The 19,794-nt window shown below is 35.8% G+C and overlaps 1 protein-coding gene across 3 annotated transcripts; it reads left to right on the top strand.

Annotated features, from left to right (window-relative positions):
- The first annotated feature begins 13,872 nt into the window (after window positions 1-13,872).
- LOC140982605 (uncharacterized) lies at window positions 13,873-16,891 on the top strand. Of its 3 annotated transcripts, XM_073449193.1 has the most exons (5): window positions 13,873-14,220; window positions 14,311-14,418; window positions 15,626-15,874; window positions 16,671-16,743; window positions 16,854-16,891. In XM_073449193.1, the coding sequence occupies exons 1-4, from the start codon at window positions 14,046-14,048 to the stop codon at window positions 16,715-16,717; spliced, it is 579 nt and encodes a 192-aa protein (XP_073305294.1). In that variant the 5' UTR covers window positions 13,873-14,045; the 3' UTR covers window positions 16,718-16,743; window positions 16,854-16,891. The 3 variants fall into 3 exon arrangements, with proteins under 3 accessions (XP_073305294.1, XP_073305284.1, XP_073305302.1); XM_073449183.1 differs by having other exon boundaries at window positions 13,875-14,220; window positions 16,671-16,891; XM_073449201.1 differs by having other exon boundaries at window positions 13,884-14,220; window positions 15,647-15,874; window positions 16,671-16,891.
- The last annotated feature ends 2,903 nt before the right edge of the window (window positions 16,892-19,794 follow it).

The following is a 19,794-nucleotide window of genomic DNA, read 5'->3' as shown; positions in this document are numbered from 1 at the left end:
AATGATTGTATAACAACGAGTTATTAGGATTTATAATGCTATATAATTATCCTAATCATGAAAAGGTTAAACTGAATAACGTAGAACGAATTGATACATTCAAATACGCTATTAGTATTGCATTTGAATGAATTAATTGATTAAGATAAATATTTTTATTATGTAGATAGATTTTCTATACTAAAATCCTAAAGCTACATTGAACTGAAAACGAAGAATTGAGGTATGTTACGACCGGGTAACATACGACATGTATCTGTGTCATATGATATATGTTTGATTTATTTAACTGAAAATATGTGTCTATATGTCTTATTTGTTGAGTTGATGTGGCATACATGACATTCATGATTGGTATATCGATGTATAAAATAAATATTTTGTTAATACACATCATTTTATTCATACATCGATACATCACATGCACGTTAAGCTATGATCATTGAATACATTTATATCATTTGATTTTGATTTTGGGGTTTGTGAGCATGATGCTATGTTTGGCATTATGTGACCCTTAAAAACATTGTCATTCATAGCCCCTATGATTGATTGGTTGAGATTTTAGATTTTATGACGCTTTGACGACGCTATCATACGGATATTCTCTTATACTTGACTGAGGCTGGTATGCCAACTCGAGCATTGATTTGATAGCGATTCGATTGGTTCCGATACATGCTCAGTGGATGGGCAATTTGACTTGATTTCTCCATGACATGCATGTATTGCATATCATATATCATCGTGTTGATACATGTTGTATATATTATGGTTGTTCAATACGGAGCTTTTGCTCACCCCAAGGGGGGCTGTTGTTGTTTTTGTGTGTGGACAATGAGAGGTACTCCAGGTTATCAGGAGACCAGAGAAGGTACTTCTGGAGGGAGTNAGTCATATGTGGGCTTATTTTATGATGTGATGTATTTAGACGATACCTTATTATATATTATTTTTAGTATTATAATTATAGTTGGCACATTTTGGGCTTATTGTAAGAAAATTTTACTCGTTTTTTGCTGTAATTAATTAACTCTAATCAAATTGTATTGTAATAACGATTAGGAGTTAATGATCCCACACGGTATAGTATCAGAGCATAACTGGGAATGCTCGATTGAGTCTTGTGTACACTTGAATAGGCACAAATGAATTGTGCGTTTGTGTTTGATTTACTTGTATTACTTGCTCTTGCTTGATTTAGTGTGAGTAAGTTGTTGATGAGATTGACGATTTGATATGATGCGGATGTATAGTTGATATTTAATTGTGATATTCATATTATATTTTGTAGATGGATCCCACAAATGAAACTACTATGAGCAGTAGTACCGAGAGGATGGTTGGACAATTCGAAGGAATGTTCATGGATTTGGTTATGGCTCGATTCCAAGATCTTAAACCACCGAGGTTCTTTGCCACTAAGAGTGTGAAAGAACAGAGGCAAGATCGAAGGATATCGAGCACTTGTTTAATATTGTGGAATATTCCAAGCCTTGAAACTTGCCCTTTATCAATTAAAGGACCGTGCAAAATCTTGGTGGGAAGCCGCTGAGATTGGACTGAATGAGGTCGATGTTGAAGTCACATGGAATGTCTTCAAGGCCCAATTTCTTGAGCAGTACTCTCCTCCATCTTATTATATTGCCCAAGAAAATGAATTCAATAGTCTGCAATAGAGAACGATGACTGTTGCAGAATATGCTTCTAAATTTTCTACTTTGTTGAAATATGCGCCTCATGTAGCTGCAAACCCAAAAGCGAAATATAACAGGTTTGTGAATAGTTTAATCCTGCTATATATACTTTTGTCATTTCTGGTTTTCCTACTAGCTACACAGAGGCAATTGAACGAGCTAAGTCAGCTGAAGCTGGATTAAGGCGAGGAGGTCCTCAGTACTTTCCTCCACCTCAAGTGTCAGCTCAGCAGCATACCTTGCGTCCAAAAGGTAAAAAGTTTAAAAGACTGGTTCTACGTCTTCTTCATCTTCTTCTAGTTCCCGTGGATCCCAACGAGAGAGTCCCGTTATTGCTCCTTATTGTAGCCATTGTGGAGGCAATCATACTATCGAGAAATGTCGGGGTATGTTTGGTACATGTTACCAATATGGGCAAGAAGGCCATTTCTCACGTGTATGTCTGAATAAGGGTATGCCTTCTTTCCAACTCCAGCCAAGATAGGTGGCCCTAATATGATGAGACCTGCTACTCCTATTCTCTTTATCCAGCAGTCGAACATTCCCCGATATCGAGGACCGGGTGGTCAGATGGTCCAAGGCCCTCCTCAAGCTTGAGTATATGCCATGACTGAGGAACAGGCAAAAGAAGCTCCTGGTGGTGTGATTGCAGGTATCTGCATGCTTTGCGATTATCCTGCACGTGTTTTATTTGATACAGGAGCATCTCACTCATCATATCTCATGCATTTGTTGCATCCCATGATATTATGTGTACTTCATTGTATGATACTTTATCGATAGCCACGCCAACATGAAAGATTATTCTGTCTGAACAAGTTGTGCATAATTGTGTATTGATCCATGTGGATAATGTGATATTTCTGAATCTGATTGTTCTTCCAATGCATGACTTTGATTGTGTTGTCGGCATGGATATCCTGACAACCAATCGAACTACTGTTGATTGTTTTCATGGAGTGGTTCGGTTTCGACCCGTTGATGGACTCGAGTGGAATTTTTATGGCAAGAGTTCTCAAGCTAAAATTCCTTTGGTATCATCTCTAGAAATGTCCCGGCTTTTGTTTAGCGGAGATGAGGATTTTTTTATTTATGCTGTTGATATCTCTAAAAATGAGCCCTCTTTATCTGCTATTCCTCTTGCTAAAGAGTTCCCGGATGTATTTCCCGATGAGATTCCTGATTTTCCGCCTCATCGAGAAGTCTAATTTAGTATTGATCTTGTACCGGGGACTGCGCCTATTTCTAAAGCTCCTTATCGCATGACACCTCTGGAATTGAAAGAATTGAAAGATCAATTACAGGATTTTCTCGATTAAGGATATATTTGACCAAGTGTATCACCTTGGGGAGCTCCAGTTTTATTTGTTCGAAAGAAAGATGGTACTATGCAAATGTGTATTGATTATAGGCAACTGAATCGGGCTACTGTGAAAAATAAGTATCCACTTCCTCGTATTGATGAATTATTAGATCAGGTTCAGTGTACTTCTGTCTACTCTAAGATTGATCTTCATTTTGGTTATCATCAAGTACGAGTTCGAGAAGAAGATGTACATAAAACTGCTTTCCGTACCAGGTATGTGCATTATGAGGTTTTGGTTATGCCTTTCGGTCTCAACAATGCTCATGTTGTCTTTATGGATCTAATGAATTGTGTCTTTCGAGATTTTCTTGACCGATTTATCATCTTTATTGATGATATTCTTGTATATTTGAAATCGAAAAAGGAGCATGCTGAACATTTGAGACTGGTACTTCAAACTCTTCGCAATGTCCATTTATATGCTAAATTGTCCAAATGTGAATTCTAGATGGATAAAGTAGTATTTTTGGGTCACGTCATTTCGAGACATGACATATCTATGGATCCTGCTAAGGTTGAAGTTGTATTGAATTGGCCGATATCTAAGAATGTCCCTGAGATTTGTAGCTTCATGGGTTTAGCTGGTTATTATCGTCGTTTTATTGAAGGATTTTCGAGAATAGCTGAACTTATTACTCAACTGACACAGAAGAATCAGATATTCATTTGGTTAGATGAATGTGAAGCTAGCTTTCTTGAATTGAAGACGAGATTGACCACAGCACCTGTGCTTACTATTCCCTCAGGTTGGTAAAGGTTTGGGTTGTGTTATGATGCAACATGGCAAGGTTGTTGCTTATGCGTCTCGTCAATTAAAATCTCATGAAACTCGTTACCCTGTTCATGATCTTGAATTGGCCGTTATTGTGTTGGCTTTGAAAATTACGCCATTATTTGTATGGAGAAATCAATATGCTTGGTTCTGTATTTCAGTACTGCATTGTAAGTGATGATTATTGCACTTGTATTGTCGTAGAAAATAGGTGATTCAGAGGTAGTGCTATCATAATCTCTTAATTGTTGCTGAATCCAAAGCATTTGAGAACATCAGCTTCCAACAGCTAAATATCCGTCTTCTACAATATAACTGCCATGGAAATCTGATTTTTCTAAATAAAGAGATCAATCTATCACAAAAAATTGACAGAAACTACTAATACTTTTTCTGTCAAATTTTCAACTTGCATAGTCTGGATTTATAGAACACAAGATTAAATGTAGAATATTTTGAATGCCAAAGACCAATGTTTTGAGTACCCTTTAATTTTTTCAGTATACCTTTAGCAACTAATATGATGAGATTGCTTCGGGTCATATTGAAATCTAGCACAGATGCATACTGTAAATATTATGTCTGGTATACTAGCAGTAAGGTACAACAAAGGACCAATTAAACATTGATACATTATACCTGTACTGGAAATCCCCCTTCATCTTTATCAAGTGCAGTTGACGAAGTCATTGGGGTTGGGTCAGTTCTTCTATTCGAGTTGTCTAACTTGTAATCCTAAGAAGAACGACAATTCTCCCATCATACTTATTTCCAATTTATCATGAATCATCTTAGCTAATTTCTAACAAAGTTTGGGGTTAGTCGACCCAAAAATAATATCATCAACATATATTTGTAATAAAAGCGTATGTTGGTTTTTGACAAACATAAAAAATGTTTTGTCAACTATTCCAACTCATGCGAACCGTGAGAAGTCATCAACATAAACAAATGAATATTTTTTACCTTCCAAGTTTTCCACATCCATTGGACCCATAAGATTTATATGTAACCATTCAAGACATTGTGTTGTGTCAAAATGTTGCAACACTTGATATGGCACCAGAACTCGCTTGCCTTTTTGACATGTCCCACAAACATACTGTATTCCTGAGGTTAGATTAGGAATACCTTGCAAAACATCGTATTTTCCCATATTCTTCAAGTCTTGAAGTTTACATGTCTCAACTTTTGATGCCACAAATCTATCTCACTTACTTTCGTGTGTCTGCAACTGTGTTCTTCTCCCAGTTGATAGCAGTTTTCGGCATATCTCATATCTGTCATAACACATGCATTGTATTTATCAAAATTTCACAAATATTTTTGTCAAACTTAACATGCAAGACATCATCACATAATTGATTAATGCTTATTACGTATGTTGTGAAGTTTAGGAAGTCCATTCACGTTCAGTGTCCCTTTATAAACAATTTTTCCTTTTAGCACCACCTTCATAGTTCATTCGACCACTTTTTTGTTCAATGTAGCCAGTAAGGTGTTCTGTAAAACCTGTCATATGGTGTGATCATCTACAGTGCAACAAATCTCAGTCTTAGGTGTTGTGGTTGGTGTTATATGAAACTTTGGGCAACATCCAATTAGCCTACCAGCTCATGTAGTCATCCATCAGCTTGAAGTAGTAAGGTTTGATGTGATCAGGTTTATAACAGTAGTGACATACAAAGCGACATCTCTTTCGTTATGGCTTTGGTGCCAAATATTTTCTCTTAGTTGGAACGTTATTGGCCGTAGGGACAACTATTGTTGAGATAGATGTATCAAAACTCCCTTTCACAAACACAATTGGTTGTGATATAGAGTTGGAAGATTATCCAATTTCGAACATATTGATGTTGAATCCCAGACCAGCTTTGATGCCCTTTCCCATCATCAGTATGGAGTCTAGTTTGGTTGAGCTTAAGTTGAACTTAGAAAGAGTTTGTGTTGCTTTTTCGAGCTTAGCCTTGATCTTGTCCATCTCCAGGTCCTTTTTACTTAAGATCACCTAAAGTCTGGCCACATAACTTTTCAACTCGATATTTTCTTTTGAGAGAACTGAGTTCAATTTATTTATTTTTATCCTATCAACGTATAGTTCCTCATATAGTTTTTGTATGCTATCCAAGGAGACTTCCTCTTTATCTACTTCTTGTGTTTCCAGGTCACTTGTATCACTGAAGGTTGTCAATTGAAACTGATTGAGCTTGATGAGTTTGGAAAGGTGTTTCTACTAGGTTTTGCAACACCCAACACAACATTCAGTGGATCAACTTGCATCTTACTTTTCTCCTCCACTAATCTGCTGGCTTTCTTGCTTTTGAATTTTGCTACATTACGGACTTATTAAGTGCTCCTTGATCGATTACAGTTATCCTTCATTATCACATCGTTTTGTTCTCCTGCTTTGTGATTTACTTTGCATCTAGGGTTATATCATTCTCGAGTTTTATTCTTAACTCCTCGTGACTGCAGATTAAGTGTTTGACGATTTGTCCCAATGAACTCTGAAGGTACTGTATCAGGTGATAGAGTTTTGCAGCAGAATTCTATTGTTCCTACTATTGGTACAACATCCGAATTGTGCAATGAAGTCCAAAATAACACCACTTGTGACAATAACAAGATGGCAGTGAAAGATAATCAAGCCAATCCAAGCTCGCGTCCTGATTTTTTTGATTTACCACGGAAGAAAGCTAGGGTGACTTATGCTAGCTTGTTTAAAAATAATAGGATAGCAAATGAAGACTATAAGTTGGAATGTATGGATACGGGTACTGATAAACTCAAATTTGGAATGAATGACATTGATTCTATAGATGATACATATGGTATATGTCTTCTTGGTTATGTGATTAGTGGAAAGCCTCCCACTGCTGCACTATTTGATTTGGTGCGAAGATGGGGTGCAGATATCAAGTTCCAAACTCATGAGAGTGGTTGGATTATCTTTACTTTTCCCAATGTTGAAGCCAAAAACAAGGTATTGCGTGGAGGCTCCTACATGGTTTATGGATTTCACTTGTTTCTCAAGGAAATGCCGAGATGTTTCAGATTTAGGGAAGAAGATATGAATACGGTGCCATCTTGGGTCCAAATTCATGGTCTACCACCGGACTGTAGGAATGTCAACATTTTGAGTAAAGGGGCATCCCGGATAGGGACTCCTATACACATGGATATGCTTACTCATCAACGTAAGAGGGTCAAGTATGCTAGAGTTTTGATTGAAATAGAAACTGCTAAGCCAAAGACAAATGACATGGTAATTGAACTACCAATTGGTGATGTGGTAATTTCGTTCACTTATGAGCAAGATCTCAAATTCTGTTTACATTGCCGCAAATTTGGACATACAAAAGATATTTGTATTCATCAGAATCAGCGTAGCAAATAAAGTTTGAATGGTGGAGGTGATCATAATAGCAACATTCATAATAGGGCTCGATCCAAGAGTGTTATTTGGCGCTTGGGTCATTCTAGGGGGCGTTCTAAAGTGCGAAAAAACTCAAATCCAGGACCTTCTCGAACATCTCCATCAGATCAAAACAAGAGGGATGTCACTGATGTTGCAACTTCCTCTAATGCTGGTACAGTTCCTTCGTTATTAACTGATGTAATGAATTCTACTGAGACTGCAATTGGAGCACAACAGAATGCTAAAATTGACAAAGGTAAAAAACCAGTTGGATGTGAAGTCTTGGAAATAAATAATGCTATGCATGGTACTGTTGTTGATGATTTCCACACTGTCACCAACAAAAAGAAGAATAAGAAGAACAAGAAAAATACTAAAGGGGAGGTTTCAGAAGTTGGTAATAATAAGGAGATGAAAGAGTTCTTTCAAGATATGAAGACACACGTTCTTGTGATACAGAATATGTGGATATGAACAACAAAGACAGTTCTGCTCGGTACTTGGGTAAGAATGAAAAGGGGCGGCAACCCACAATTGCCACTGGTTCTCAATGAAGGTAGCTTGTTGGAATGTTAGATGTTTTCACAAACCTCTAAAACAAAAGAGTGTGCAATCTATTATTGGCACTCTTCGTATTGATGTTTTTGGTATTCTTGAATTGAAATTTGATGTTAATGCTCTTAATAGCATGCTTCGGGTGCGGTTCCAAGGTATGAATGTAGTTCACAATTTTCAGCTTAATTCCAGGGGCTGAATTTTTGTTTTATGGAACCCAAATAATTTTGATCTACATGTTATTGGTATGAGTGAGCAACATATTCATGTTAGAATTACTTGTCACAAGACAAAGTTCGGGTTTTTGGCTTCTTTTGTGTATGGTTTCAATACTATCTGCCAACGGAGAATCTTATGGAATGACTTGACTTCTTTTGGTTCTAATTGCCATGCTCCTTGGATTCTATTAGGGGACTTTAATAATGTTTTGGCTCAGCACAAGAAAAGAAAGGAGGTTTACAGGTTAAGAACTATGAAATTAAAGATTTTGTGACTTGTGTAAACTCTATTGATCTATCTGATCTTTCTTATATTGGTAGCTTCTCTACATGGTCTAGTCCCACGGTTTGCAGCAAATTGGATAGGGTACTTGTTAACAATGCTTGGCTTACATCGAATGTTAATGGTATTGCTGAATTTGTGGTGCCGGGTTGTGTTTCGGATCATTCACTAGCTATAGTGTCTTTTCTTGATAATACACTGCCTAAGAAAAGACCCTTCAAAATTTTCAATATGTGGGTCTTGAATGCGAATTTTGAATGTTTAGTTCAGAGTAATTGGAAGTGCAGGGACTTTGGTACAGCTCAATTTCGATTAAAGCAATTTTTTAACTCTCTCAAACGGCCACTTCAGAGACTTAACCAAAATCATTTCAGTCATATTTCGGCTAGGGCTACTCAAGCGAAGAAAGAACTAATGGATTTACAGGATGTTTTGTTGACTACTGGTGTTATGCAAGATGGATACAAAGAGACTAAGAAAAAAGCCGAGATCTTGTTGGAAGCATAGAGATTATTCATTGCACAAAAAGCAAAAATCAAATACACTCAACAAGGTGACTGATGCACAAAATTCTTTCATGATCTCATTAAGAGAAACAACAAGCGTATTGCCATTGTAGCCATTCGAAAAGCTGATGGACGTACAACCATGCATCAAGGTGAAATTGCTCAAGAGTTTATTAGTTTTTACAAGCTTCTGCTAGGTTCGAAGATTAACATAACACCACTTGCTGTTGAGTCTATATTATCTGGGCCGTTAGTTCCTTCAGATTGCTGGCAAAATTAACGAGCTTACCAACTCAAGCTGAAGTTGTTGAGGCAGTGTTTGACATTGACAATGACAAAGCTCCGGGTCCCGACGGCTACGGCTCCTTCTTTTTCAAAAGTTCTTGGCATATTATTGGGGAAGATGTTTTTAATGCAATGCTTGAGTTCTTCAAAAATGGGCGCATTTTGAAACAGTGGAATCATTCAATTATATCATTAATACCGAAGACACCTGGAGCATCATTAGTGCATGATTATAGACCTATCTCTTGTTGTACTGTGTTTTGCAAGATCATCTCGAAAATACTTGTGAGCAGATTGAGGACCGTGATTTGAAAGGTGGTTGATGGAGCGCAAACAGGTTTCATTGAAGGTCGATCGATAGTGGATAATATTCATCTCGCCCAAGAACTACTCAGGAAATATTCTAGGAAGCGAGGATCACCTAGATGCATGCTTAAAGTGATCTTCAGAAGGCCTATGACACAGTTGACTGGTATTTCTTAAAGGGAGTTCTCACTCACTTATATTTTCCATGTTCTTTTATCAACTGGATTATGGAATGTGTTTCCATGACTTCTTTTTCTATTGTCATCAATGGGCACTTTCTTGGGCATTTTGAAGGCAAGAGAGGACTTCGACAAGGTGATCCGCTATTCCCTTATTTATTTGCTTTATGCATTGAAGTTCTTTCTCGAAAATTGAAGATGATGGCTCGTAATCAAATTTCCGGGTATCATCCTAAGTGTAAAAACTTAGGAATCACCCATCTAGCTTATGCTGATGATTTATTATTATTATCTCGAGGTGATGCTCGTAGTGTCTCTTTGATGATGCATTGCATGAATAGATTTGGGGATATGGCGGGCCTTCGAATCAATATACTGAAATCTAATGTTTACATGGCTAGTGTTCCTGACGTTGTGAGACAGGAAATCCTTGATATGACTAGTTTTGCTCTTGGAAATCTTCCATTCAGATATTTATGAGTGCGTCTTGCGTCCAAACAACTTAGGGCTTCGGATTACAGCCTCCTAGTCGACACCATTTCAACTAAGATCAGCTCTTGGCCACGTCATTCACTGTCTTATGCGGGTAAGCTTGAGCTTATCAGGTCAGTTGTTCAGGGTATTGAGTGTTTCTGGTTATCTATTCTTCCTCTACCCTCGTGCGTTATTGATGCAATATATTCATTATGTCAGAATTTTTTTTTGGCCTACTAAACATCCACCCATTGCTTGGCACACTCTATGCAAACCAATTGAAGCAGGTGGCTTGGGCCTAAAGAATTTGAAAGCTTGGAACAAAGCTTTATTGGCAAAAACACTTTGGAATATTCATAACAAGAAAGATAGTTTGTGGATAAAGTGGATTAATCATGTGTATAGTCATGTTCCAAATGTGTGGAGCTGGGTTTGAAAAAAATATCAATCTCCACTCATCAAGAATATTATTATTATTCGAGATAATCTTATTTCAGCCCACGGCTCGGCGCAAGCTTCGATTCAGATGTTGGATAGTTGGTTTGGTTTCGAAAGGTTTGAATAGAGCCTATGATTTCTTTGTTGCTCAACAGCATAGATGGCCTTGGAAACCTCTCATTTCAAAGAGTTGCATTCTTCCAAGACACAAGTTCATCTTGTGGCTACTTGCTCATCGGAAACTCCTCACTCGAGACAGATTGGAGTACCTTGAAGACAAATCGTGTGCTTTGTGCAATGCTCCTGATGAAACCATTAATCACTTGTTCTTTGCATGCCCGATTACTAGAGTGATATGGAATAACATTCGTTCTTGGCTTCACATGAGGAAGATTATGGGATCACCTTCGTCTATCCTTGCTGCGTTCAGAGGTTTTTACCGTGGTAACTTTAATAAGATGAGGTGTGTGGCTCTTGCTGCTACGGTGTACCACACTTGGAACATTAGGAACAAGAAAGTATTTGAAAACCAATTGTCCAATATCAATGCTGCTGTTATGAAGATTAAGATCCATGTGTTTAGAACCATAGACAATGCTGCTGAAGTTATTGATTATCTGCATTAGATTGTTTTTCGTGTTATGCATTGAGATTTGAGAAATGTATTATTCCTGGGGATGCACAGTGTATTTGTATTTGTAAAAACTTTTACCTTTTCTAATGATTTAGTTCATTAAAAAAAAAAGAGGCATGATTTTCCCCTCACTGTATTCATGTTCTTCGTTAGATTCTCCATCAAGCTTATCAATACTTTGCATAATGTCCAAAACCGATACATTCTTTGCATTGTATAGAGTTGAATTTCTTAGTATCTAATTGATTCTTTCTTTCATTCCTCGGTCAAAACTTTTCTTCAGTGGGTAAAAACCTTTGATTTTTCTCGGGAGCAGCTATACTTGGAAGTTTGGGTGTCTGGTCTGTTTTTCTCTTGTCTCTTATCTTCTTCAGGTAGTCTCCAATTTATTTTTTATTTTTGTAATCAACGAGATATAGTCTTCACACGGGTTAGACTCATTGAATTTCTGAGAGAGTTGAAATAAATAATTGTAAGAGTCGTTAGAGACTTGAAATGTGATATTATTCTCTTTGTCCTTCTTCTGTAAGTCCAGCTTCATCTCAAATGTTCAAAAGAAACTTATCAATTCATCTAGTCCAAGCTTAGTGGTCTCTTGCATTTCATCAATAGCACATTCTTGATGTTGAAGCGTTCTGGAAGTAATCTTAAAACTTTGTTGAACAATCTCTCATTTGAGATCAAATCACCAAGACTCAATGCTTCATTGGAAATATTATGCACTCGACGATCATAACAATAATTGTATCGGTTTCTTCCATTCTCAAATTTGGTGGTAAGAATTCTCACCTTGGTTCTTCATATGCTTTCAGATCCTTCGCAGTGTTTTTGAAAGATTTCTCATCTATCCTTAGTAGAGACAATTGGTAATAAGACTGAACATGTTTGTGTTAACTGAAGTGAAGATGACATTCAGTGTCTTTGAATTGAAATTCAAAATTTGGACTTCAATTCATGTGCTTTCTGATTTGATCAAACAATCACCATTTTTGGTAGAGTTCATCCATGGAAAGCATGTTTCCATGCCTTTTTTCGATGGATTTGATGTAGACCCTCATTTTTATAACTTTCCAAAGAGCATAGTTGGATCCACTTAGAACTGGTGGTCGAAGCTTGTTGACAAGTGACGCTTCCATAGTACTTTATTTTTTCATGTTAAGCAAAAATAACCATAATCTCACTTAGTAAAATCAAGTGTCGGTCTGATACCAATATAAAATTTTTTTAACATAAAATTACTATATATTTGAGTCATTGTGTGTTTCAAATTTAAGTGTTTAATGTGGTGTTATAGCACTTAAGACAACATGCAACATAATAATTTAATACACAAAACTTTACGTAAATAAATCAAGAAGCAAATAATTTTGAAAAAGTGAACACACTTGTACAGTGCTTCTCGACGAAAGACTCATTAGAAAAATAGTCAGTTTACACACCAAAAGAATACTTATGAATAACAAAAAGATAATTCTCTTAACAGATCAAGGGAAAAAATTGCATCCTAAATTTCTATCATCAGAAATAACCAAACATGATATATGCAAATTCAGTTTAATAAACAATTATTTATCCACACTTTAATTAAGTGTTGTCCTCGAATGTCTTCAATACTCCACGACAACATAGCAAAAACACGATGAGACTCAATTACTCGATTTTTCCAAAGAAACACACGTGTTCTCCGTTCTTCCTTGCTCTATCTCTTGTTGTCCTATCTTCTTTTGTAGTATCTATTATTCGTTATATATATAAGGTCTCTTTGACTTAGATATAATTCCTTGAATAAATACCTACAAAATATGTAAATTAAAATTTTATTAGGAAATAAACTTTTTTAAATAAAGATAATGAAATAAATCTCGTTATAAATAATATTAGTCTAAAAAGTCAAAACTCATGTAAAAAAGAAAAGAAATAATTTAAGAATAAATTATTTCTTCTATGACAAGACATGTTTTTCCTTTGAATTGTAAAATATCATTTTTATGGCCTTAGCAACCATCTTGTGTCTATCGAACATAAATATCTATTGGTTGAAGTAACCCATTTATTCTTTCAACTTTGACATATGTAAACCACAACCATGTTGAATCATTTTCAAAATTCATTATTCCCAAGCAATAGGATAAAATTATAAATTAGCATCGAAATGTTCTTCCACTATTTATTTTGTTGGTATGCTCGGTGGAAATGAAATTATAAACCCGAAAGAATGCCATATACCTATAACAAAGTTTGGATACCCTCAAATGTCATTGGCCCACTCCTATATTGAACTACCAAATCATAAATACAAAATTTCGAGACGAAAATTGATAAATGAGTCAAAATGAGTGATATGAGGTTTGACCTTTTTTCACCCACAATGTGAATGAATCAATATGATGACGGGAGAAGAAAATAAGAAAGAAATTGATATGTCGTATCTAGTATTCAGAGTTTATCTCGATTAATATGAATGAGTCGATACGATGGTGGGAGAAAAAAATAAGATAAGAAATTGATGATGGCAGGTGATAATAGAATTTTAAAAATATATTTATATCTTGACATATTTTAAAAAAATAATTTGAAAATTAACTTAAATTAAGACCAAAATTGATTATATCATTTTCAATGGAAGCTATTTTTAAAAAAAAATTATCGATAGTTTTTTATTAAATTTATGGTTTGTGGTCTTTTCCTGAAAGCACAAATGGCAGTATCATGGATCAATCAATAAATGGACAAATAAAGGATTTGGGGCACCTGTCAACCGTACAACGTAAAACGTTGTCCAGTGAACACATGTCAACAACCGCCTCCATACCAAGATTATTTTCCGTTCCTGATTCCTCGTTTGTCTTTCATTCCTCTCGAACTTCATTGACTGCGAAGCAACCCAATTGTTGGTGTTTTGTGTTCTTTAACGATGACCATGAAAGTTGTGTCCTGTGCCAAGAAACCCATCAAGCGTAGCAACAAAAGAAGACTGAGAACTGTTTTCCGGAAATTCTTGAACTACATGAAATCGGACACCTATATGTTTTCGCCGTTGATTTCTCCTCAATCGTCTGCCACATTTTCACCCGCTTCATTGGGTAAAGGTGCTGAATCTTGCTCCCTTTTTGCTTCGGTTCAGTTTCTGTTTTCGCTGTAATTTTTTTATTTTTTATTTTTTATTTTTGTACGTGAAGGATCGGGTGAACCCACTAAGAAACATGACAAGTATTTGAAATGTGATTCCTTCATGTATGCCCCAATGGTATTGGATTCCGCTGTGGAAACTACAAATGCTCTTACAGGTGCAATTGGATTGACGAAGCTTCTTGATATCTGATAACTTATGTGATTGTAGAAATTCTGAAGCTTTCCTTTGAAAGTCCAATTTAATTTTAAGTAATATATGTGCGCATAATGAACATGAATGAGAAGCGTATGCAGGACCTAGGCAATCTGTTGGAGAGGTGATTTACTGGGTAGTGGACCTGAAATCCATATGGAGGAGGCCAGGCTAACGAATTTTGATATCCGGCAACTGAATTTTTTTTTTAAAAAATCATATTAGGGTGCTCTTTTTCCAGAATTGTGTTAAAATTTCTTGGTCCATGTAAATGAAAAACAGTCAGGGGTGGAGCCTATTAGCGCATATCACATCATATTGCCTTCCTCTGCTGTGTCCGCCATCTCTTCCAAAGGTTTCTGGGTCCACCCCGGAAGCTACCTTTTAAAACCTGACATTGTGTGGTGTTTAAAACCATTTGCCATCAGTGTTTTAGAACAATGTGTGAAGCATTTTATAAAACCAAATATTTTCCAATTTATTACCGATCCGACTGCTGAACACTCCGTTTATGCGAAGTAGAAAAAAGCATTGTACGTCAAAGTCTGTTTCAAGTTTTGATTTCCGTAAAATGGCTTAAAAATGAAAGCACCTAGTTAAATCGTTTTCAACTTGCGGGTAGGATTGAATAACTTTCTTGCATTGGTGGATCTTCTCAGTTCATAGCATGAAGTGTTAGATGTAGCATAAAAGGAAATGTTGGGTTCGGATTTTCGAAGAAATGGTAGGAAGAAATTTTATTTTATTGATAAACTTTAGCACATTTTTTGGTTGCTAGTATTTTTTTTACTTGTGTTTTCTGCACCTCTTTCCACCTCTACGACAAGCACGTACGCATATATGTTAGGAGAAATCCCTTGACTGATTTGGATACAAAGAGGTGTAAGATTATTGAAGCCTTGAAACATTCTAGGAGATTCATCTATTTCTAAGAGCTCTTCATCCTTCCAAAGCGTAGACTCCATATTCCAAAATAAAATTGCAAATTAACTCTATTTAACAGGAAAATGTTAAGTTTGGTTCTTTTTCCTTAAACATGGGATAATGCTATCGGCAAGTTTGCGAACAACTTAATAAGCATTCGACTATGTTATTTAATATTTTAAGGAGGTTTTACGTATCCTAGGAGTCTAGTTTCATATTTTTCTTGATTCTTACATTTGGAGAAGATTTCCTGCTCTGTACATTAGGAGTGCATTCTCATAGAAAGGAAGACCCTAGCGTGTGTTGTGATCTGATCGGGAAAAGCAGTGATAAAACTATGCTGGATATTGGAAACGGGATGGACAGCTTGAGAGAGAATGTGTGTGATGACTGCTACACTTCCACGAGGCAAATAGCTATTAAACGGGCACTTGCGCCGAAGGAAAGGGTCAAGCATGCGGTTCACCAAAACTGCCGCCCTATGTCTGTACCAGGCAAGTCTTATTTATGGCTGATATATTTGTATATAATGGGAAAAAAATTGGCTTTTAAACATATTTTTTCAACTTCATTCTTGACGAGAGTGTCTAGTGACTAATTTCCTTTGTTTTCATTTGTGTGATCATGGTTAATGCCTATGTTTACTTTGTTGAACATAAGATGAAGTGGTTAACCTACTGGTAGATTTTACACGGGTTGATGGTTTATGTGTATTTGAATCTTCGCAACCAAAAAACGTAAACAGTATCAAATGCAGATATCATGGTTAGAATGTTGTTGGTAACGACGATTCACCCGATGGACCTCATTGTGAGACATTTATGTTTATTTGACTGTAATTCGATCTTCCTCAATTCGAGATTGGCAGGGTTCGTATTCATTTGACAATGTGCTAGCTATTTATAGTTGCAGCAAAACTTCAAACTACATGCTTCTTTTTTTTGGCCGAGTCTGCAGCAAAAATGTTTTACTATGCTGGAAAAGTGACAGTTTTATGCTCAACGTTAACATGAAGCCCAGTGGTTTTAGCGTGCAATGCTTGATATCTTGCTTTTGGGTTCATTTGTCTTTATTTCCCCATGAGATTTGGACGTTCTTTTTCTTTATTATTATTGGTTCCCCTGAGAATTTTCCATTTCTATCGTCTTCAATAATTGTGCATTGCCGTATGGAGCTTACCGGTATAAACAAAAAGCAAATTCTCGACCACTAATCATGTTTATACTTGATTGTAAAATATGGAAACTTGCGTTTTTACAAGGTTTATGTGTGTTGTGTTTTCTTATGCAGGAAAAGGGCTGTTTCAGAAAGAAACGCATAAAATCGCGGTTGAGTGAACTCATGCATAACATGATTATTTTAGGTGTGATTCGCTTCTGATACATGCATAACGAAGTGATTTCCTCAACTCAGACTCTAATCTGTGTCCTTAATGTATGTTTTTGCAATTCTATGTTTGGTAGATGATGGTAGATGATGTGGTGTATTTCAATTGTTCGCGTTGTCGTCAATGTGGTTTAAAGTGGTTCGTTCATGATGGGGCCGTGGTGAGACGAGCTGTTTCCCATCCCCGTCATGGAAACAAAAACTTGTGCTAAATCCCGAACCTGTGGGGATAAAATCCTCATCTCCGCCCCTATCTTCGTTTCAAAAGTATTATTGAGGCGGGGTATGTTGGAGGGTTCCTGAATACTAACTTACTATATATATTTTTTTTAAAAAAAATAATTCATAGGGTGGAGACTCGAACTCAAGTCGTACACGAGAAAGCAGGGTGAGACAAAACTAATGTTCGTCTCTGTTATTAATGTTAATATCGATATTATATTATCGATATTATTTTCGAGACGAGTGTGGAGATTGAGATAGTTTCTCTATACTCACATCGAATTATTTTGGGGATCAAAATAATCCCAAAAAAATAGGGGATTCTTGTCTCCACTTCGGGTTTACTTTACGGGGCTTCGAATCCGTGAGAAAAATTGTTATCCATATATACACAGCCGCTACGCTTCAATTTTTAAAGGAACCGACTTGAGGAAAATTTTCGAACTTATAGTTTTAAGGTATTTATTCTTCCGATTGAAGTATAGTTTATATGTTACGTATGTATTTTAATTAGACTTTTTTATTTTTCATGAAACAAAATATGGGGGCATGCAATTTTGATTACTAAAAAACATATTTTTCAATGTCTGGGGAAATTTTATCCTCCTGTAAAGTCTGTTCAATGAAGTCCAGTAACTCGATTGTATAGGCAAGTGGGAAGTTGTCTTCCTATTTAGTAAGTCGGGTTAAACCCAGTTATTTTTCTTTTTAATTTCTTACCTATTATGGTATGTTTATGTTATTTACATTATTTACATTTATTAACAAACGGAATGTAAATAAAAAATAGGTGTAAATGACATCATATTATAAGTTGCAACAACGTTTTTATATGTAAATTTATTATTTTAATATAACCATTTCACTTTGATCTAGCTTTGGAAACCCACTACACTGACAAGTTTGTTAGGATCAATTGAAGTGTTTTAAAAAGAGTTAATAAATACTTTTTTTAAAATTACTCTAGTCGGGTTGGCAACTAATTGTGTATTATATTGTCGATTGTCAACGTCAATTAACTAACAGATATATGCGAAAAGAAGTTAAACTGACATATTAGAACAAATCAAATAATAATTTGACAATGTAAATTGAATGAACAAATCAAATAATGGTTTGATTATATAAACTCATGAATACTAAACTGAAAGAGAGGTAGACAAGTTTTTTTCTGGATGTTCGGATAACTTAAGCAGGTAAGTCACCTCTTATTATTTTTGGGAAGACTCGCACTAGAAAAACTTGCATAATACAAACAATTTGCAAAATCTCTGTTCAGTTTGGATTTAAACACTGTCAAGCTGAAACTCTTAGTTCAATTCAATTGAATGAATAACACAGTATAAAGACTGCTATCAAATATAATGAATTATGATATTGTTATATCCTAGCACTTAATGATCGTTAGTTATTAGATACAATTCTTTGTAAAGTGTGTCGGCTGATTGAGTTTAGTTCAAATACTTGAAAATTTGAATATCTGTAAAGGTCGTAGAGCTTTACTAAATTGAACTCCTTCTCTATTTATAGACTCTGAATCAAACGGTCCGAGTTAAAAAAATGTTTGTTGGCTTGTCTTTTGTCCAAGTTATCATCCATGAAATCCGTACAAAGTGTAATGCTATTGATACTATTTGCAAGTTACGGAAAAACTTATCCAAAAGATCTGTTTAACCGTATGGTGTAATCTGATGTCCTTAAAATTGAATGAAGATAGCTGCTAAACTAATTAAACTGTTATGATACATTTCAGTTTAGGTCTGAATCAGTTCTGCTCAACTTAGTCCAGTTGTAAGCAATTTTGTTTAACTCGTGGACTTGGCTACTTCAGTTTTGCATATTTCGATTTTTCCTTAAAATTTGTTTAACCCCAAAACCTTAATTGATCCAACAATTTTCTCATTTTTGGTGTTTGACAAAATTAAGCAATAAGTTCATTTGACTGTATTTAAAACTTGTATTGATATAAAATTATGATGAACTGATACCGAAGGAAAACTTTTGTAATTTGATAGATGTAAATACAACTATTTCCTGTCTTCCCTCTTTTTGTCTAACTTCTTTGAAGACGATTCATCTTTAGATTTATCAGTTTTGTCCTTGAGGCTCACTTCTTTTTTTTTGTCGACACCAAGAGACAACCACATATCTTTGTAGAATATGTACGACTAAAGTCATTTGTACAGACACCGTGTCGAATTTGGCAGAGATCTGGGTGTGAACTGAGTTTTATCTTCGAATTAAAAATGTCATGCACTAAATCCATCTTCTATGTAAGAGCATAACGAGAAATGGATAGTTGTGATGTTGAAACACAATTCTTTCTCGAAGACTCCAGCTTGATAAATAATGTGTTGACATATTTAGATATGTCTGAGAATTCTTTGAACACCTTGTCTCTCATATTTTGAACGTCAGTTACAGTCAGTCTCTGTCCTGTCTTGATTTGTGTAAGCAACACATTGATCTCAGTTAGATTTGACATAATGTTATCCAAAGAAAGATCTTCTCCAAGCTCTAATTCAGGTGAATCAGTAATCAAGTGAGCTTTTGGATCAGGAAAGATGATCAGCTCATGACTTGATTTGGCAAGGTAAACTTTCTCAACAGAAGTAGTTGCAATTGGTTCAGCTGATGGAGTGACATTTTACTAACTGGTGTAATGATTTTGGTTTGATTTTCCATTTCAACCGACTTTTCAACCGTTGATTGGTTCGGAGCAAGCTGACCCCTCATTGATTTAGAAATGAAGAATGATTCAGGGGATGTGACTGTAGCAATTGGGACTTCATCTGACTGAATTGGT

This window comes from Primulina huaijiensis, chromosome 1 (genome assembly GCF_012295235.1).
Source record: "Primulina huaijiensis isolate GDHJ02 chromosome 1, ASM1229523v2, whole genome shotgun sequence".
NCBI classification, from domain to species: domain Eukaryota; kingdom Viridiplantae; phylum Streptophyta; class Magnoliopsida; order Lamiales; family Gesneriaceae; genus Primulina; species Primulina huaijiensis.
The sequence above is the reverse complement of the archived record's forward strand: the minus strand, read 5'-3'. Positions and strand labels throughout refer to the sequence as shown.

What these genes read in the sequence shown, in the direction of transcription:
- LOC140982605 (XM_073449193.1), top strand. Translation starts at nt 14,046, where the DNA reads ATGACCATGAAAGTTGTGTCCTGTGCCAAGAAACCCATCAAGCGTAGC. An exon ending in ACCCGCTTCATTGGGTAAAG is followed by an intron (nt 14,221 to 14,310) that starts GTGCTGAATCTT and finishes TTGTACGTGAAG; the next exon opens with GATCGGGTGAACCCACTAAG. An exon ending in AACTACAAATGCTCTTACAG is followed by an intron (nt 14,419 to 15,625) that starts GTGCAATTGGAT and finishes CATTTGGAGAAG; the next exon opens with ATTTCCTGCTCTGTACATTA.